Below are 22643 nucleotides of genomic sequence, written 5' to 3' on the forward strand. Positions count from 1 at the left end.
AAATACTTCAACTTTTCTAAGTTTAATTTCCTAAATATCTTCTGTAAAGGAGAAACATATTGTTTCAATGAGGGGTTGTGATTCTTAAAAATAAAAATGCCTGCAAAGATTTTTAGACTGGTACAATCGTTAATGTTTCTGTGTTCATCTGAAAGTTTCAGAAGAGTTGACAGAAAGGTTTTAATTTTATTATTTTTTTTTTACTTTTTGGTACAAGGGATTGAACCCAAGGACATTTTACCACTGAGCTATCTTCCCAGGGTTTTTATTTTTTAATTTTGACACAAGGACTTGTAAGTTGCTGAGGATCTTGCTAAATGAGCAAGGCTGGCCTTGAATTTGCAGTCCTCCTGAGTCGCTGGGATAACAGATGTGTGCCCCTGTGTCCAGGTAGGCAGGAAGTTTTAAGGTTCCATTGCAATTATCTTTTTCTTTCATTCTAAATTGATTATGCATTATAGTTAAGAAATACAGAAATACAGTTAGTGATATGACGCATATTTGAATGCTCATCAGCCAGGAATTGATTATTTTTTCTTTCTCCCTTCAAAAAAATTCTCTTTTGAGGATTTGTTCTCTTCTAATACACACACAAACACACATGCACACACTGCATGTGTGTGCATTCATGTGTGTGTGTGTGTGTGTGTGTGTGTGTGTGTGTATGCTCTCCCAATAATTTTGGTAAATGTGAATTGCATTTGATTATTTTCAGCAGTTTTTAACATGACTATTTCACTGAACCATTTAAACAGCTCAGAATAATAGACACAAAAGGAAATTATGACAATAATTTCTATTGCTGGAACTTAAGACCTTATTCCATTGTTATTCCTATTTTTCATATAAGAAAACAAGTTTAGCCAAGTGCAATAGTGAGTGCTTGTAGTCCCAGCTACTTTGGAGTCTGAGCAGGGGGATCACTTGAGACCAGGAGTTCAAGACCAGCCTGTGTAACACAATGAGACCCCATTTCAAAAAGGAAGTGAGGAGGGAGGGAAGAAGGAAACAAATCCAAGTTTAGAATGATTAGGGTGTTTGTCAAAAGTTGAACATTTCAATTAGGAAGAAATGAAGTTAAGATTTGAATTCATTCTTCCTCAAAGGCCTTAACTACCCAGGCAACCACGCAATGTTGACAGAAACCAGCCAATGTCACAAGATGGGAAGAGGGAATCCTTCATTGGATAGCCAAGATTTGAATTAATGTAAATATGAAAATTAAAATGATGTAAATATGAAAAATGTTAAATATCAAAATTGATCTCTTCATCAGTGCTTAGATACCCTGCATTTTTTTGATTTCTTATTTGTTTTCCATTTACTGTTTTGTAGAATGTAGCAAATTTATATATATTATATTATATATATATATATATATATATATATATATATATATATATATATTATATTATGTGTGTGCATATATGTATATATACATACACACACACAAGCACATATTTATACATTTAATATTTCTGACAAGGTTGAAATTGAAATATATAAGAAAAACAGCATTATTCTGGAAAGGAAACAGGATAAATCAAGTGTTACTACTTCTAGCGCTAGCTTGGTTCTTCTACAGTGTTATGATTTTAGTAAGTAGTTAATTATACTGTTCCTTATTATTTATAAGATTGTTCTATTGGATAAAATGATTTCTAGAATATATTTCCTGCTTAGAACTACACCTATAAATTTAATAAACACTTAATATAACATTCACTTAGTGGAACTAATGACTTTTATGAGTCATTTTAGAGACACCAACTGCTGCACAAACAGGTATATTTCATCCAAGGTATTTTATGTACAGAAAATACACTTTCATAACAATCTGTATAAGCATGAACACAATTAAATTAGACAAGTAGCACATACTTTTCAATTCACTATCAAATTCACCAGGTTATTGTACCTCACAAAATTACAAGCTGAAATTTTCCTGAAAAATAATTACATTCTTGGACTGGGGTTGTGGCTTAGTGGCAGAGGGCTTGCCTAGCACATGTAAGACACTGGGTTCTACCCTCAGCACCACATAAAAATAAATAAACAAAATGAAGATATTGTGTCCATCCATAACTAAAACATTTAAAAAATAATTATGTTCTATGTAATTGTTTTTTAAAAATATAAGTTATTTATATTTAAAATTCTAAGCTTTATCTTTTTCTTCTAAATTTTGTGAAGTGAATATGCTTGGGTCATCTTTCAAAGAAGAAACATATCAATATCATTATAATAATGTTATGATAAAAAGAGTTTTATCCTGTTGATACACAAGGCAAAACTATAGTGTTATCAGGTATCATGAAAATAGTTGTTAAAATGAGATAATTCATGAGGCACAAGAAGAAATGAAGAGCTTCAAAGCTGTATTTTACAAAACTGTTGAAAACATTTTCATTTGAAGAATATGGGGAAACTTGACTTAGAGAGTGCTAAGAAATGCATTACCACACCGATGAAGGACAACTATGATGCATAAAATGGTATATTATGATAAAGTGGTTTTATGAGTGTATGAAATGCCAGGCAATGTAGTATATACTAGGGTTTTATTACTAGTAATGTGATTATTGCACTACCAGAATGAATTGAAAATACTCAGTTTAAAATGTTGCTCAAGTTTTCTAGAGAGTGGCAGAACACTTTCAGAAACCTCTCCAACTAGACATTACAAAAATAGGGTTAAATAGTTGTCAATGACATAGGAACATGGACTCTTCCTAAAATGCAAATAAGTATGTAACTGGAATGGAAAAAAATCAAAAGTTATGCAGTGACTGTGGATGAAAAGTAACTGGAAAATATCAGAAGTAAAACAGATTGCTGAGACCTGAAACTTTATAAAAATTTCCCTCTTAAAAAAATGATTTTTATTTTTCCAAGCTGTGCTTTTTTGTTATAATTTATTAAAAATTATCTACCTTAGCAAACATTTCTAAAATGTACATACTATTCAACATATAAATATTTGGACTTGTTATTTGAAACAAAACCATTTTGCCTTAAAATGTGTTTGTTATCTCCCTTTTGTAGTATGAAGTCTTCTGAAAAATCCTGATGATCTCTTCACACATTTTGAAATTTTTCCATTTTCTTAAATCTTAAAAATCTGAGCTAATCAGTGTCTCACTGCTGAGGCGGTAAAAGGGACAGTATGCAATTCCTTACCCATCATAGAGGTTACAGGACTCTATGCATATCCTTCCCCTGCTGAAGCGTCGGCATGAAAGACACTGGTCGGGCCCAGGACCCCAACAGCCATCCTTGGAACATAGATGATTGCACACCATTCCTTCAGCAGCTGCAAAGCACACCAAAATCAAGGGTAAATAAAGCAAAAAAAAAAAAAAAGTGTCAAAACTTACTGTATTCCTAAGATTGTTTAAATGCTTTTAAAGACATTGGCTTCTTAAAGGAGATCTGCATCAGATAACTTTGCTTTATCTCCAATCCCCATGCCCCAGCCTACCCCCACTTACTCCATGTTGCAGAGGTCTACTCACTAATGTTTGAACAGCAATGTTGTATTTTTCATAAAATACAAAACTGAGCAAAACACAGGCATCTATTTGAATTCTAGAGGGAAGAGAGGTGACGGTTCCAAGGTAAGGACTAGACCAAGAACTTTCCCAGTCCAACGGTTGGCTCCACTAAGAAAATAAGTATTTATGCTTCAATTGTATCAAATAACATCACAAAAAAAAAGAAGAAAGATATTATCTTTAAAAAATACATGAACAAGAAGAGAGAAAAAAATGAAAAACACACACAGAGCGTAAGAGGGGGAGAAAAGAATAGAACTAAAATACAAGATTTTTATGACTATATCTACCTTGATATTAGTACATGCAAAAAATAATTTTAAAAGAATATTCAAAATTTCAGGCTTACCCATGAGGAGGTATAGAGTTTAAAATACAAACAGGGGTTTTTAATCTTATGTCTTTTTTATGATGGGAGAAGTGCCAAAAATTTGGGGGGCTATGTTTTAAAATTGCCAGTTAAAACTGTCCATTTCTGTTCTCCTTTATACCGAACGGCATTTATTCAGTATATTATTATTTGTATCGTGTAACATAATTTTTTGAAGGGCCACTAGATGCTGAATAAGAAGTGCTCATAAAGATTTCAAATTCTATTCTGGGTACCTGAAAAGTGATTTTAGGCATCAGAAACACAAGTGCATACGGTTTTCATGAAATGTTATGAATTCTCATGAAGATAAAAACATTGAAATCTTTATCTTTCCATTGATTACCGATTTTATTTATTATAGGCTGTAAGGTTTCATGGCAAAAGTCATTTGTGAAGTAAAATAGAAAAAAAATACTATCTTAAACAAAAAGAAATTAAACAAGTAAAAAAAATGAACTATGCATTCAAAGAAGGTAAGAAGAGGCGAAAATAATAGAACTAAATGGCACCTGAACATGTTAATGTAACATAACCAGGGGACCATATCCTGGAAACTGTGAAAGCTGTTCTAATGTACTCTTGAGAGCATACTGCTTCCACCTTGGATGCTGACAAGGTTTTAAAATAGTGAAATAAATTTCCTAGTTCCTACTTTCTTTGTCTAATATCATGGGGGCTAAAGAAGTGCCCATGTTAAATAGTATAAAATATTTTCTTAAGGCTGACAGACATATCAATAAGACTTTTTACTTTATAACTGCTTACATGAATAATCTCTACCAGTATAGTTTAAGATAGGAGAGTATATATATATATATATATATATATATATATATACACTTTAAGATAGGAAAATATATATATTTATATTTATTTATTTATAAAGCAATTTTAGTTTTACTGAGTTATATATGACATGATGCATTGCTCATGTATAAAATGTACAAATTGATAAGTTTTGTCATGTGTATATACTTATGAAATGTATACATAATAAAGATAATAAATGTATCCAATACCTCCAAAAGATTTGTTATGATGTATGTAATCTCTCCTTTTTGTCCCATCCCCCTCAGACAACCAGGGGTTTAGTTTCCGTTACCATATACTATTTGTGTTTCATAGAATTTTACATAATGTATATCTCTTCTTATATAGTTTCTTTCCCTTCCCATGATTTTTGAAGATTCATCCATGTTCTGTGTATCAATACTTCATTCATTTTTTATTGAGTATATTCCATTGAACATATCATTTTTTTAAAAATCCATTTACCTATTGACTGACATTTAGACTGTTTTCCATTTTGGTCTATTAAAAATAAGCTACTATAGGGCTGGGGTTGTGGTTCAGTGGTAGAGTGCTTGCCTAGCACATGTGAGGCACAGGGTTCCATCCTTAGCACCACATAAAAAATAAATAAATAAAATAAAGGTGTTGTGTCCATCTATAACTAAAAGTACTTTAAAAAAATAAGTTACTATAAATATATGTATACAAGGTACGGATACACACATTCATTTCTATTGGGTAAATATTCAGAATGGTATGGTTGAATAATATGGTAGATACGGGGATAACTTTTATGAAACTGTGAAATTGTCTCTCAAAGTAGTTGCACCAATTTACATTCCCACCAATCATGAACACAACTGGAGAGCTGAAGTTCTCCCATGTCTTTGTTAATACTTGATATGATCACTATTTAATCCAGTCTTCATTTATTGGCATGCAATAGTTTATCATGGCAATTTTTATTTATATTTACTCATGATTAAAGATGTTGAAATAACTAAAGTAAAAAAAAATTACATTAGTTTAAAAAAATTAAAAGATTTTGAGCATCTTTTAATGTATCTATTTGCTATTCATATATCTTGTTTGGTGAAGTGATATCAAATCTTCCTTTTTGGTATTACATTGATTTCTTATTTCCTGGTATTGAGAGGTTTTTTTTTTTTTATTTTATAAGTACTTTCTTCTGATTTTAGCTTTTTCTTTTCACTATTTTAATACTGTCTTTTAGAAGTTTTAAATTTTGATGAAGTACAAGTTATCAATTTTATCTCTATAAATCATGCTTTTCATATCATGTCTAAAAAGTTTTAAATATGCCTAACCTAGGGTCATGGTATTTTTTTTTTCTGATGTTTTCTTTCATAATGTCCTTGTTTTGGGTCTTACAAATATGTATATGATCCACTTGGAGTTAATTTTTGTTCACGGTAGTATAGCAGTCAAGGTTCTCCAGAAAGAAATAAAAACAATATAATATAACAAATTATATATATTTATATAAAATAACTGTGGATTGATTATTTCTGGTTCTGTTCCTATTGATTTATTTATCTCCAACGGCACATAAATATTTTTCATCTTGTCAATTTTAATCAAGCCACAACCCCAACCCTGTAGTAGCTTATTTTTAATAGACCAAAAACGGAAAATAGTCTAAATAACTGTCAACAGGTAAATGGATTTGAAAAAAATTGATATATTCAATGGAATATACTCAATAAAAAACAAATGAGTATTGATACACAGAACATGGATGAATCATCAAAAATCATGGGGAGGGAAAGAAACTATATAAGAAGAGACATACATAAAATAACCGTGTGAGCCGATCTCTTATTTTATATTAAAACTGGTAAGTACCACTATCTGCCATCTGCAAGCTGGGGTCACATGGAAGCCAGGGATGTAGTTCCAGTTTGAGTCTGAAACCCAGAGATACAACAACAACAATGATGTAAGTTTGGGTCCAAGTCCAAAGGGCTAGGAACTAGGAACACTTACGATATAAGTCCCAATCCAAGAAGGTTAACATTCTACCCAAGCAGTCACAAAGAGTGAATTCTTCCTCCCTGTACCATTTGTTATTATATGCAGGCCCTTAATGGACTGGATGATGTCTACTCATATTAAAGAGGGCAATCTGTTTCACTAAATTTATCAATTGAGATGCTAATTTCATCCAGAAACATTCTCACAGACACACCCAGAAATAATGTTTAACTAATCTAGGCATCTCATGCCTCAGCTAAATTGACAAAATTTACTATCACACCTACTTAGTAAGAATCTATTCCTTTTCTTTATATGGATATTCAATATTTTCAGCATTATTTGTCTAAGAAATTATCCTTTCTTTTCCAAATGCAAATGCAAATGTATGTAAACTTGCATATTTGTGAAAAATTAATTGTCCCTGTAGTGTGGATTGATTTCCGGTTCTGTTCCTATTAATCTATTTATCTCCAATGGTACATAAATATTTTGCATCTTGTCAAATTTAATCCATTTGTGTTTTTATGTTTGAAGCTTATGCTGTGAAAGTAACATGTAATAATGTATCTCACTTTTTACATTCAATCTGTCAATTTCTGTCTTTTAAATAGGTGTTAGACCAATTTAGTATAATTATTGTTATAATATTGTTATAATATATTAATTAATGTTGAGTCATTCATCTTGCTATTTTTTCTGTTTATTTAATTTGTTCTCTTTCCCCTTTCTCTTATGTTTCTGCTAGATTTTTTTATTAACTGAATTTTTATGATTTCATTTTTTCTTCCCTTTTTTTATGGCATCTGTGGGTTAGGAGCTACATAACTTTTGATGTGCAATTTAATCTCTTGGGCTTGTAATGTACACATTTTTAATTGCACTTTTTTATTCTGAGAAATTCCTGTGTAGTTGTAAGTGACAACATAGAGAGATTCCTTGGTACCTCTACTCAGTTTAACCAAATGATATGACCTTGCAAAACTGTAGCACAATAACACAACTAGGTTGTTGATGTTGATATTGTCAAACTACAGAAGAGATTCCCTCCACACCAAGAATCGCTACTGCTGCATGTTTATCTTCACAATGCCTTGTCTCCTATCTTCACTTCCACCTCATCTCCTCAACCTCTCTGAATTCTATAATTTGGTCATTTAAAAATATTGATAAATGGAACCATGCAGTATGTAACTTTTAAGGATTAGAATTCTTTTCACTCAGACATCTCCAGAGATTCTCCAGGTTGTTTTGTACGTTAGTATCATGTTCCTGTTTTACTGCTAGTAGTATTCCATGGTCTGGATCACCACACTTTATTTAACCATCCACCTGTAGAAGGACACTTGAGTCATTTCCAGTTAGTTTACAGGTATTAAAAATAGTGCTGATATAAACATTAGTATATAGGCCATGGTGTATGATTTTAATTCTTCCCAAAATGCTCAATTCCTGGTCACATGGTAGAAGTGTTTCAGTTATTATTATTATTATTATTTATAATGAGTATAATAAATTGTTTTCTAGAGTGGCTGTACCATTTTACATTCCAATTGGCAAAGTGTACATTATTGCATCTTTATCTTCTCTGGCATCTGACTTTATCACTGTTTGTTTTAGCTATTCTGATATCTATGGTACTATTTATCATGGTTTTGTAATAAGGATTTAGCCTCCAAAGTCCAATGGTGGCTAAAAGTAGAGTTAAAGTCTTGGTTGGCATCTCTGCCTCCATTTTGTATCTATCTTCTTTGCTCCCAGTCACCTTGGATTCCAGGAACAAGGTCTGATCTGATACACATCTTGTGAGAGTGGAAGCTACGCTCCAGGCAACAGAAACTTTCCTATCTGGGACAAGGCTCCTCCTGCAACTCTTAGACAATGATGCAAAGACTACCTCAGATTAAGATCACCTTCATGGGCAGCTAGAAAAAATCCCCAGCTATATAAACCCACCAACCCTTGCCCTGATTTCCCTTCCTATAAAATCTCAGAATCTCAAACACAGGGCTAAGGACATGGGTCTCCTTGACTTTCTGGTACAGCCACACTGATGAAAGTTCCTTCATGCTTTTCACCATTACCTTTTCTGTTTGTTTTTTGAGGTGAGCGGCTTGACCTGATCTTTTGGATTCTCAGAGTCAAGCCTCCAGTCTAGGACTCTGGTATCAGCCTTCTTCTGAATTTCCAGGGAACTGGGAATAATGCTGAACATCATTACATATGCTTATTTTCTTTGGCACATAATCTTGGAGAATCTCTCTTCATGTGCTTGTCCATTTAAGATATTTTTGTTGTTGTTATGGTCTATCTGCCAAATATTCATGTATATCTATCTGGTAACAAAATCTTTTCTCCTAATCTGTAGCTTAGACTTTCATCCTTTACTAATTTTCAGAGAAAATGTTTTCATTTTGATGATTGTAAATTTATTAAATTTCCTTACCAGAGGGTGCTCTCCTTTACCTAGCTCTAGATCCTAAATAATTTCTCCTTTTTTTATTTATTTCTCTCCTTCATGGTACTAAGGATCTGTGTCAGGCTTCTCACATGCTAGGCAAGCTCTCTACAAATAAACTGTATCTATAGTTATTTCTTTTTATTATTATGAAAGATTTATAGCTTTATATTTTACATTTAAGTTCATGGCCTATATTTTGCTAATGTATACATAAGGTGTCAAAATCAGGGTAAGATTTATTTTTTGGCCCATGGGAAGTCACTGGTTCCAGAGTCATTTTTTTCTAAAGACTATCTTTTCTTCTGTTGAATTATTTTTACACTTTCATCAGAAATCAACACATATTTTTCAATTGTGGTTAGTTTGTATGTTCTCTGTTTTTTCATTGATTTATGTGTGTCTCTCCCTTCACCAATATCACAAAGGTTTAATTACTGTAGCTATGTAATATGGTGAAAGTATGTTAACTAAATGTCCCCACTTGATTTTCTTTTTTCCAAATTCATTTCATCTAGTTTAACATGTTTTCCTTCCCCTATAATTTTATGATAATCTTGTCTCTCTTAAAATCCTTACTTGATTTTTAGAGAAGTTGCACTAAACCTTCGTATTGGTTTATGGAGAATTGACATCTTTATGATTTGAGTCTTCTAATCCAAGAAGGCAGTATGCTTCTTCAGATGCTTCAATCTTTTCATATTTCTTTCAACAATATTAGGAAGTTTTTAGCATGCAAGACCCAGAAATATTTTGTTTTTATACCAAATTATTTCAAATTTTAGTGTTATAAGTATTGTAGTTCTGATTTCTGTGTCTACATGTTAATTGCTAGTATTAAAATACAAGACAATTTTCTATACTTTATCTTGTATCTGGTGATCATGACAAATTCATTTATTTATTTTATGGCTTTCTGGTAAATCCTTGGAAATTTTTATGTGGACAATCATGCCATCTATGAACAGGGGCAGTTTTATTTAGTCCTTTTTGATGTTTATGTTTTCTTTCCTTATGGTGCCTTCTAGAACATCCAATTCTTTGTTGAGTGAATGATGAGAAATGACATTCTTATTTTGTTCCAGTCTATCGTGAAACACTCATGCTTCCGGAGTTTTATAGATGGTTTTCCCAAGCTAAGAAATTTCACCTGCATTTATATTTCTTCGGAGATTTTTTTTTAAAATAGAAATGAATGTTATGGTTTTCAAACTTTGATATCACTGGCAATATATTTCTTCCTCATTGTCAATAAGGTATATTATATTATTTGATTTTTCAAATATTGACTCAGCCTCATATCCATGAAATAAATCCTGTTGGTTATGCTGAATAATTCTTTTAAATTATTATTGACTATTACAGCTGCTTTTTCATGAACTTTCTCCTATATATATTTTTGAGAGATACATTGGTCTTTAGTTTTCTCTTCCTTCTCTTTTCCCTTCTCCTTATTCCTCTTCTTATTGCTATTTTTCATTCATGTATGGATCCTAATCTTCAAAATGGTCATCCAAAGTAGTAATGGTGATCCATTTTACATATGGGCACAGCCACAGAAATCTCAGCTGCCCTAGACCACAAGAGCCAGGTTTAACCCCAATCCTGCCTGGTCCATTTCCACCCAGTTGGAATAAATTCTCAGCTGTGTACTTCAACTTCTCTGACACCATTTATAGGATGATGAGGTGCACCTCATTATATTCTGCTGAGGAAGGAAGTCTGCACTCTCCACTCCTTTGTTGACTGGGTTAAGTTGGGGACACATTGCTTCATGGTGTTTGGCTAGAATAAAGCGATTATTGCTTAAGTTTTCTTTCCTGTGAATCTGCCCCTTTCTTGGTCCTTTGGGTGGAGAGAGCAGGAATTGTTGGGGATTTTTTCTTTTTTGTCTGTACATGTTGGTGTTCTTGAGTTATCTGTTTCTTCACCTCCAAATTCAGGATATTTGACAAAGACAACCCAGGACATGCATTAGGTGTTATAGCTAAGATTCCAAATTCCCAAACCTGTCTGCCTTTTCTATCTTTTAGAGTCTTAGATTTAATTTATATATGATGACAAGGGCTTTATTATATTGAAGACAAAATTCAATGACATTCATGAATCAATACTACACATACAAAATTTCAATTTTTATAAGCATTTAGTCATTTTAAGGTTATTATTGAGTTTCGTGTTCTGATTTATGAATTCTTATATATAAGGTTTATATACTCTTGCTTATATGGGGTGAACATTAGTACCAGAGGAAATCCTGAAGAAGAAGATATCATGAGAGAAGTGTGTGAAGACAAGAGTTGAATATTTACAATTGTACTACCAGGTGTCACGAAATTCTCATTCTTTGTATTCATCACATTTACGTCTTTCTAGAAAATATAATGAATGCTTTAAATTCTTCATGTGTCAAATTCAGAGAACCTCAACAATATTCTTGTTTTTTTTTCCTTGAGAAAGTTGACAGGAACACCATACCCCTCAGTCACTGCTGGTGTATGACAATCCATCACAGTTTTTTAAAGTCCATTATTTTATTTTACTAATTCACAGTACTTTTCTTCAGGTTAGCCAACCTCTCATTTTTAGCCCTTGCTTCTCTCTCTCTCAAGAGTGATAGGACATTGCTAGATATAGAAGGGTAGAATTTCTTGGATTTCCTGTTATAAACTGTAATGTTAATTGGACAGGAATGTTTTAGCCCAGGATTCAGCCTCATTTTCTGTTGTTGGTTGCCTCCTTAAGTCTGTATTCATGTGCCCAACACCAGAGGACTTTGGCATCAAAGCAACCTACCTACTGAAGGAAAGGAATAATAAACAGGAGTTCACAATAACGACATTCTACTCCTTTGCAAACCACTGGACGATGGAACAAAGGACTTGTGGATTATTCTCTCTCCAGTAAAGCCAGAGATGTTGTCCCCACAAAGCATAGAACAAAAGCCCAGGGAAGCTACTTCTGTGAACTTCTTAAGAGATATTTTCAATCAGCACCAGGAATTCAGCAGCCCTCTGACCTCCCTGAATGATCTTCCTGTGTGAAGGAGTAGGAGTCCTATCAATGACTGGTTTGCAGTTCAGAGGGACATTATAAACCTCTCTAAAGAAACTTTAGCAGTGTGGGTATTGAGGAACCTTTAAGGTCCTCTGTGTTTCCTCCGAAGCTATGAAATAGATTTTTCTTTATCTCATCTGAATTGTACCTGCCTGTTAAAAATGTGGAGAGATAATAATGTGCTTAGTATTTCGACCTTTATAGAGAATATTGAACCTACTTCCATTAAAATGGAGACAAGCTAAAAATAATGGATTTTTTTTTTTACCATGCTGTATGTGTGAAAGTAAATGGATTAGCTCAAAAATATTGAAATGGAGCACCTGTCTACAGGCACAAGGGCAGAAAAATATCTTCCTTTTATTGTACAGCAAATCCGTTCATATTTCTCACATTTTTGATTATACATGGAGACATGGATTTTACTTAGAATGTATTTGGATATGTATCATTAATCTCTTTTTTTTAAAGGCTGAATAATGTGGTTTAACATAGTAAAAATTGAGGCTTTGTGATCAGAGAGACAGAAGTTCAAGTCCCCTTGGCTTCATGAGCCAAGTAGCTTTGAGCAATTATTTACATGTTACTCCTCTGTAAAGTGAATAATCACATCTACATTTGAAGAATGTGATAATGTTTAGACATAATATTATATTAATAGTAGTGTGGTATTTCATTCAGCGTCTGACACATCATTAGCTCTCCATAAATATATTCAAGAAAATTTGAAATAATGTAAAGATATTCATGTGCTTACTTTTAAAATAATTTGCTGAGAAACAACTTACTTTATGTTAGACATTGTCTAGAGCTGGGGATATAATAGAAACATGAAATAAAATGCATTCTCTCATCTGACTGAACTTACAGCTAGTTAGGGAGACATAATAGCCCAATAATTATATACATACGTAATTATAATTTTGATAGATTACATGACAAAGTTGTACAGAGTGCAGCAAAGAGAACACAGCAGTTGCCCCCACCTAGTTAGAATGTGGCATTAAGTGACATCCCCCAGGAAGAGGAACATTTAAGCCAAGATGAGAAAGATAACAGGAAACATTAAAGCAAAGGGGGATGGGAGAAATTAGAAATTACAACTCTGTTCAAGAGATTCGGAGGAAGGAATGAAATCAGTGTTTTCAAAGAAGCTGGAAATGGGCAATGTGAGAGAATAGTCTGAATAAAGCCAGTGGTATGACAGGGGCCAGTTATGTAAGACCTAATGACCATTTTCAGGATTTTGTGCCTTGTCTGAAAAGCTGCTTAAAACAGTTGAAAGATTTTGAGCCAGAGAGGTAAGGATCTAGTTTGTATTTTTAAAATCTTACTAAAAATACTTTATGTGATTGATTTGAAAACATTCTTGAACGGTTGGTGGCAAGGAGGTAATAGTAATGCTGGAGATAAGTACATGGCTCAAGCAGCATCAATTGGAGTTTTTGTTTTGCTTTGTTTTCCCCCACAATGCAGATGCTGAGAGAGAGAATACAGAGATTTTTTAAATTTTTTAATCTGTACTCCTGTTCTTTAAGGATGTTTTTGCTATCCCTTGTAAGACCAGCCGTATTCTCTCATAAAGAACAAGAGTCTGTCCTAAAGGAAACCAGGATCAAGTAATGGCAGGATGCAGTCCTGGTGGTGGTGTTTGAACTTCTGGGTCCAATAAAACCTGAAAGATATTTCTTGGACTTCTGAGTTGTTTTTGCCTAAAATAATTTGAGTAGTGACACTGAAATAGTTTCCTATTGCTGCTGAAGTAAATTCCACAAATGTAATTCTTAAAAATATATAAATGGAGTCTCTTAGTTTGGATATCAAAAGCTCAAAATGAATTTTATAGGGGCTAAAATGAAGGTAACAGCAAGACTAATGCCTTCTGAAGGCTTTGGAGAGGGTCTCTTCTTGCCTCTTCTAGCTTTCAGAGGACTTCTTGGCAACCCTTGGCTTGTAGCTACTTCACTTCAACCTGTTCCCGTCAACTTTTCCTTTACTTTAGTCAAATCTCCTTTTTATAAGTCCGTACATGATTACATTTGTGGCTCATCCAATAACCCAGGATAATGTTCCCAGCTTAAATTCTATAACTGGGTCCCTTGTGCCTTATAAGGTGACATTCCACAGGTTTTGTGAATTAAGATGTGGCCATTCTGAAGGAGATGGGGAGAGGAGCATTGTTAGCCTTTTATGAGCACTTAATAGTGTTGAAGTAAGCTGAGTGGGTTAGATGAGATATTTAAAGTAGAAGGACAGTATGTATCTTGACATGACATTATACATCTGTGAAACATTAAGTTAAACTATAAAGAAATTAGGGAGTTAGGCATGGAGGAATAAGTACCAAAACAACCATTCACCATTCATAGGATAAGCAGACATTACCCATAGCACCCTCACTCTTAAGCTAGGGAAATCTGTCTATGACTGGCATGGGACCTGGGTAGGAAATCCTGAAAGTGATATATATATATATATATATATATATATATATAGTCTTTAGGATGTCACCTAATGCCACATTCTAAATATATATGTGTAAAAAAGGGTGTAAAAAAGAATATATATACATATATATATATATATATATGTGTGTGTGTGTGTGTGTGTGTGTGTGTCTGTATACACATATATATACACACACACATATATATGTGTATATTCTTTTTTTTACAGCCCTTGAATATTTGCTTTAAATACTAAGCACATTTAAAAATACCTCTCAGCAGTAACATTAACTACAAAAATATAAAATAAATCTGCAGTATTTTACTAGAACTCTGAAGTAAATAAAATTTAATAGTAGAATATATACTATACTACAATTACTCAATTAATATGTTAAACTATCATTAAATATTCTCTTTATTTTATTGAGTGGATTATTGTTAGCAATGAAAAAAAAGAACAGTATTTATAGGACTCTGTATAAAGTCCATTCTTAAGCTTTGAAATTTCTGAAGTATGCGCTTTTCAGCTACTCGCCTGTGAATCTGCCTCAATGAATCCTTTAGGAGGGAAGAAACCCCCCTCATAGGAAGAAATGAAGTGCCAGGACCACAGGTTTCAAATATGTTGCTGACTATAGCATGATTGGGAGGATAATAAGGGAAGTGACAGACTAGTTTCCAGAGGATTCCCTACAGACACCTGCCTTGGGATGATCTGATGCATATTAAAAATGCAGAATCTGGGTTCCCACATCGTTCTGTCCTTGTGAGTTTTGAAGAGTTGGTTAACAGAGAGCTAAAAACTAGGTGGCTTCACACAATAGAATTTTATTTTCTCACAGCTTTGGAGACCAAAAGTACAAAATCAAGGTTTTGGCAGGTAGGTTTCTTGTTGGGTAGTATCTTGATGTCTCTTCTTATCTAAGGGCCTTCATTTTAACATAACTTAATTACTTCTTCAAATAACTTCACATTTAAAGGCATCATGGGTTAAGACTTTAGCATATGCTTTTTAGAGGCACAATATAATCTACAAATACTGTTGAAATAGAAACCTCTGGAAACTGGAGTTTAGATTTCTGCAGTTTTTAATAATGAAAAATTGTAACTATCAAGTATTACAACCACCAATCTAGAGGTAAGTTGGGTTTATATATTGCCATTTGTGGTAAAAAAAAAATCAAAGCCTGCAGTAATTCTGGCTTTTATTTTTGAGAGATCCTCCATGCCTTCAGAATTTCTCCATTGCAAAATAGAAGGGGTATCATTTCTGAAACTATTCTGCAACAGTAACTGCTTATTACCCTTTTGATAAGAACATAGAGAACATTCCATAGCATGTTAGTAATTAGACATTGTGCTGTTTCAAATACAATAAGAAAATCTTATTTGAATTCTTTCTTTCACACAGAACAGTATATTCATGTATTACTTTGGTAATTTAAAAAGAAAATTTTGAAAGCATAATTAAGATTTCCTATCTTATGATTACTTAGAAGAATATAGACTTCACTATGTTCTAAGTTATGTACATTATAGTTCATACTAAGGTATAGTTTAACAAAAGGCAGAATTCATCAATTTCCTTCCCAGCAAAGATGGGCTCCCGAGTATAAAGGATGATTCTTCTAACCTTGCAGGCAGCAACTAATTTGTAATGAACATTTACCCAAGGTAGTATGGGATGGGATGGGATAGCCATAAGAAAGAAATCTCCTGCTTTTGCTATAGATTCTTAAGGTAGATCTTAACATCAAATTTCATTTTCTGTAGCATACAGAAGTGATGGTGACTGTCACATTTTTCTGAATTATTCATGTAAAACATTTTTTTTTGGATTTTCTAAATGTACCAACTCTGTCCTTATCATAAAGTCAACTTTAAATATTTTAATTAGAAAAAAAGGAAAATAATGCGTTCCAAGGGATTCTCAAGTATAGACATTCACTTGTCATCTCAAGAGATGATTTTTAAATTTCTAATCTCCTATTCATAACTACACTTATTGCTTCATGTCTACCAGTGGATGATAGGCTTCTCACAATTTTATATTTTGCTACTTTAAGAAAGTGGATTTTCTTCTACCCCCCCCCCAAAAAGAAAAAAAGCTCTTGATATTTCTTTTTCCTTTCTCATTCTCCATAAAAGGCATTGTTTTCATTAAGTAAAAAATATTGTAACTTTGTGCCACACAATGTGTATATATGTGAGTGTACAGTATATAATTTATTTTAATATGAAAATAAAATAATTGTATAATAACTGCTAGTATATATATATATATATATATATATATATATATATATAATTTACTTTGAGATAGACATTCAGAAGGCAAATAGACTATTTTACAAATGAAAAAAATGAAGATAGAGATATTTTTAAATAAATTACAAAAAAGCAGAATATTAAAGAATTTTGCTGAGATTAAAACCCTAGCCTTTGGGCTATAGGGTGTTGCTGTGGTTTGAGTGTGGTTCATCTCACCATAACTCACATGGAGGCTAAGCTCTCAATGCATTGGCATAGAAAGGAGTAGGGACCTTTAAGAGGTGGAGCCTACTGGGAGGTATTGAGGCATGACTGCCTTCATGAAGCCATTAATGCTGGTCTCCCCTTGGATCTCCCATGAGTAAATGAATTCCCTCAAGAGTAAGTTTTACAAAAGAACAAGCCTGGCCCCTCCTTGCCCCTCACTTCCTCTCAGGCCATGTAAACCATCTCTAACATGCTCTCACCATGTTATGCCATTGGCCATGTTGTGACATATCCAGAAGGCTCTAGGCAGAGGCAGACCATACAGGAAAACCCAATCTTGGCCTCTCAAACTCCAAAACTATGAATTAAATAAACCTCTTTGCTTTATAAAATATCCACCCTCAGGTTTTTTATTGTCTTACCACAAAAATGGGATAAGGTATGTGTGGTGCTGAATATTTTATTATATAGGGTATTATAGTAAATCAACAGGTTTTCTTATAAAATAAATTGCTTTTTCTTTATTGAGAGAAAAATCATAGTGAAATGAAGAGCTTAGTCTTTGAAATCAGATGGACATTGGGTTCAATCCCTGGATATGTTCTTTCATAGCTCTACACATTGAAAATATTATTTAACTTTCTTGACTTCTGTATTTTCACTTGCAAAATGGAGATAATTATCATTTACAGAGTGGTTATGACAATTAAATTAACCTATCTGAATAGATTAAGACTTAAAATCTGACATCTTTTCTGGCGCTTTATTTAGCAGAAACATTGCAGACAACTAAAATCAGTGAGACTAGATATGTTCTTCAATAAATTCTGTTGGCTCAATAATATAATCAATAGGAAATTCTTAAAAATATGCCATACCAAAATTTTCATATGGATTAAATTTTCAATATAGTTTTTAATGTACTAGAAGAAAAAACTAAGAATACATCAAGATAAAAACAAAAAATACGTATCAAAAGAAAAAAGTTAAAAAATTACCTGTAAGACAGAAAGTTATTCACAACAGTTAAAAGGAACAAAATGTTAATGTGTTCAATTTGTGAAGAGCTTTTCAAATAGAGAAGGAAACAGGAAACTCCAAAACTGATAATAGATAAAGTTCATGGATAAAGTGTATAAAGTAATTTATAAGAGGAAAAATGTAAATGATTGATCAACATATAAAAAGAGGCTCAGTCTCAACCTAAAACATGTAAATTTAAAAGAACTTGTTTTCTTTTTTAAGCTCACTGAAATATAAAACCATGAACATCAATTTTATAAAAAGTGGTAGAAAATACTCCTATTCTACAGTGTTTGGGACAACTGTGAACTGATCCAATAGTTTTGAAAGATGATACAGCAGTATATAAGAAAACTTTATTTACACAGAAATTCCACTGCTAAGATTTTAGCCTCAGGAAAGAATTACACACTGTATAAGGTTTTATGAACTAGGATACACATTAAAGCAGGAGTAATAATATGAAAAATGGAAATAAGTTATATTAATATGACAGTGACTCAATAAATATTTTTATATATTGCTTTTTAAAAGAATAAAGAAGAGTTCTATGCACTGGCATGGAAGAGGCTTATAATATATTAAAATACATATATAACTGAATAGTATTTAAGTTTATTTGGTATGATCTCATTTTCACATGAAAATATACATTTCATTATTGATAGCTATGTATGTTACATACTTATGCACCAAAATAAATGTCTTCCTTTTAGATGTTTTCATTGTTTTGTTTTCCAACAATGAGGAAGGTGCTATATTATCAAAGGAAAAAATAAAGATACTTCTATTTTAAAAGTCAATAATGAATTTAATTTTTCTCTTGTTTATATTGAGTTTAACTCTACATTATAAATAAGTTTAAGGCATAATATTCATAGGTTCAAATGTAATCTGGTTTTGAAAAGTTGATATAACATGTATCTTTACACTGTTTATTTTTTGGTTTTAAAATTTTGTGCTTAACTCTTTAAAGAAACTTCAAAATACTTGTATAAACCTCCTCTAAAACTTCTTTTACCTAGCATCATTTTGTTAGTACCAGAATCTCATAAGTGAAGGAGAAAGAAAATGTTCCCGCTTTTCATGTCCTGGGTTTCTCTCCATTTCAATCTCTTCAAGCCATAAAGCCTGCTTTGAAATTTTTGACTTGAAAGAATAAGCTTATTGAAGCCACTGTCACCCTTTGTAGAGGAGGTGAAGCTTTTATTGTCATTACCATCTTAAATCATGTTGAATTTCAGATGCTACTGTTATAAATGAGGAGTGCCTTTTAGGTTAGAAAAACAACACCCAAATTTAGATTGGAGTATTTTTGTTGGGAATGGGGTGGAGCACGGGCATATGTGGGTCTCTGCATACATGTGTATGGACTCTATATGTGGTTATGTATGTTACATGTGCATATATGGAAATGCAGTCCATGTGTGTACACTTATCTGTGGTAGTGAATATATGTGTATGCTCATGTATACTTGTGTTTTTACAAATACAAAGAAAAAATAAACTAAAATGCAATATTTAACAATGCATGTAAAAGGAAGCAAATATTTAGACCTTCCCATTTGCACATAATACTGTGGATAATAAGAAGGTTCTTATCATATGTGGGAACCACTTACAGGCTCACTGTAAACATAAGGAGCATCATCTCTGAGGTCATGTTCACAGAGTAAATATGTTTCTGAAAATATAGGCATGTGGAATTCTCATGGATCCAATGTGCTGTGAGACAGAAGTCCAAATTTTGATAAATGGATTTCATGCCAAATATATTTATTCTAAGATGTTAAAAATGAAAAATGATATGCTTGATTTTATACTATAGCGTGACAAAACTGCTTCCCCTAACTGCTTCATTTCTTCCCCAAACTGCAAAGTGAAATCTGAATATACAGAAATAAAAACCAGATTCCTGGTCTGAAGAATTTGCTAAACTGAGTCTAAGAGGCATGACACCAAAAGCTCAAGACCATGAAAGATATTTAGTTAGCCATACTGACTATTATTACTATTCACTCTTTTGATTGTTTAGAAAATTTACAAGTCTTACAGAGGTATGGAACAACATTATATAATTTTTTAGAAACTCCCTTTTCCCATTTTGCTTTTCTACAGTTAATTTATAATTGTATTTTCTTCTTCCCATTTTCTTTTGTTTTGGTGTATTATAAAAACGATAAAAAATGTGAATATTTGTAAGGTTTGCAAGTAGGTTATACCAAAAAGGACCTTTAAGATGATTTTTTTTTTTGTCTTCAGAGTTACCTTCCTATCGTTGAAAAGTAGTGGTACTCTTTTTTTTTTTTTTAATGAAGCAAAAAGACTGTATAATCCTTACTAGGGAAATATTCATAAAGCAGTGTTCAAGATTATTTTAGCATCATGAATCATCTCTTTGTCTGGGGTGTGTATGCACTCATACGTAGAGAAGTATGGGGCAAGAAGCTTAAGTATTAGCAAAAGGGTAAAGCACACTGTGTGTTAGGAATCAGCATTGTATAAAAATGGGAAAAATTCCAGAACAAATAAAAGATGAATTTCATTTAACATTAAGCTGCATATTTTGATATATAAGTAGAACTTCTATTTTTTGATCCTATGTTGAAAAAAGAACATGTAAAAACTTAAGTTCACTTAAAGCAGGAACTTCATGCTGCAATAGATCTCCTTTCTCCAGAAAATCCTTTTAAGAAACATAAACAGCTAAAGATCAAGAACATGATCAAGATCAAGATCGTAGAATATGTAAGTTACTCATGAATTATATTCTTTGAAAATTGCTAGTCTGAGATGCCTTAAACCATTTGTGGTACAAGATGGGGTGTTAATAAGTTCATTAATTCATAGGCTACTTAACTTCATAAAATTAAATCATGTTGGCTCTTTAAGAGTTTAATTTTTTTTCAAAAATCCTCTACTATTCGTTACACATACATAAGACACACACAAACACACACACACACACACACACACTCACACACACACACAAACTAGATCATTATTAATTTATACCCTGTTGATTGTTCTTACAGTGAGATAAAAGAAGTAACATAATAGCCTAAGAGTAAAACTTTTCTCTGGGAATATACCTTTTAAAATGAATGGACATTTAATGCCCACCAGAGAATATGCATTTGCAAATGAATCATTAGATTTCTGAAACTTCATAATTGGTATCTACCATAAATAAGTCATACATGAATACTAGGGCACTATGAATACTAGTGGCACTCCAGGATGTAGAAAGGAATAGTGCTCAGTAGAAAAATAGAGAGGAGTTAAGTATTAATCACTGGAGTCTCAATGTCTCATATAAGGAATGGTATAGTCCTATGCCCATGAAAACATTATTTCCTTTGCTGTAACAATGAAGTGATGAAGAGGATCAGTAGTATTAAAACAGATGAAAAGGGAAATAATGATATACCTAAACAAATACATTTGAAGAAGGAAAATTCCTCTCTGACCCTATATTTTTCAGAGTACAGAAGAACACATCTTCATTTTTCCCCCTACACCCATATAGCAAAACTGTGTTATTCTGTTTTCTGAGTTCACTGCAACCAAAGAGCAAACACAGAATTTAATAAGATGGATTTCCACAAAGTGATGGAATTCAAGGAGTCATCTAGACGCTTATTAAATAATGCAATGCCTAAGTTCCACTTGAACCTACCAAATCAAAATCTCCACAGGAAGATTCCTAAGATAGGCAGGATTTGCAAACATGCAATATGTAGCAAATTATCACTTTCTCTGATTATTTTATGCCATGCTGGTAATTATAGCTACCCCCCTTTATCAGAGTTGGTATAAGAGGGGAATGATTCAGACCTGCTATTATTTTGGAGTGTTTGGTCCAATGTAGAATGGAAAGTTTTAAAGTTTCTGTGTTTTAAGTGTCTGGATCAAGTACTTACTACAGTTCTCAGCTTTTCTGTTATCCCGGATCACTATTCTTTGGTTAATGGTGCTGAAGAGGGTTGTCCAGTTGATGGTGTGATAATAACACAGGTTGCTATTGTCGGTTATATAGATGTTTCCTGCACTAATCTCCTTCAGAGACTGGAACTGTAGAGAGGTAATGCCTTGTTGCTTGAGGATCAGCAAGGAGAGGCCACTAAAGAGGAGAAAGAGAATGGAGCAAGGATAAATATGTTCTGGCCATGAATTGCTCTCTTGAAGTAAAATAAGGATATCACTTCTTACTCCAAAAAGTATATCAATGGATCACAGAGACTGATCAATATGCCTGTGCTCAGAATAAAATTTTCATCTTTACATGCTATATACTGCCAGTTCTAATGTTAATAATTTGTTTCCCAAAAAGAATATGTCCATTTCTTAAAATTATGAATCTTGACAATATCTCTCTATCTTTATATTTACTACTTAAGTATTTGATCTCTGTCTTTCCTCCTCCACCTAGATTTCATACTCCTCAACAATAAAATAATGTA

At 32.7% G+C, this 22643-nt stretch overlaps 1 protein-coding gene across 1 annotated transcript in view; it reads right to left on the bottom strand.

Annotated features, from left to right (window-relative positions):
• Positions 1 to 3012: 3012 nt before the first annotated feature.
• The window catches only part of LOC107138388 (receptor tyrosine-protein kinase erbB-4), a 780863-nt gene continuing 761232 nt past the window's right edge, over positions 3013 to 22643 (bottom strand). Inside the window, exons 11-12 of the mRNA XM_048808979.1 lie at positions 22104 to 22303; positions 3013 to 3313 (exon numbers count right to left, since the gene is read on the bottom strand). Of these exons, the coding sequence (XP_048664936.1) occupies positions 3177 to 3313; positions 22104 to 22303 (337 nt within the window). The 3' untranslated portion in view covers positions 3013 to 3176. The remainder of the gene's footprint in view (positions 3314 to 22103; positions 22304 to 22643) is intronic.

Source organism: Marmota marmota, unplaced genomic scaffold (assembly GCF_001458135.2).
Source record: "Marmota marmota marmota unplaced genomic scaffold, marMar, whole genome shotgun sequence".
NCBI lineage: Eukaryota > Metazoa > Chordata > Mammalia > Rodentia > Sciuridae > Marmota > Marmota marmota.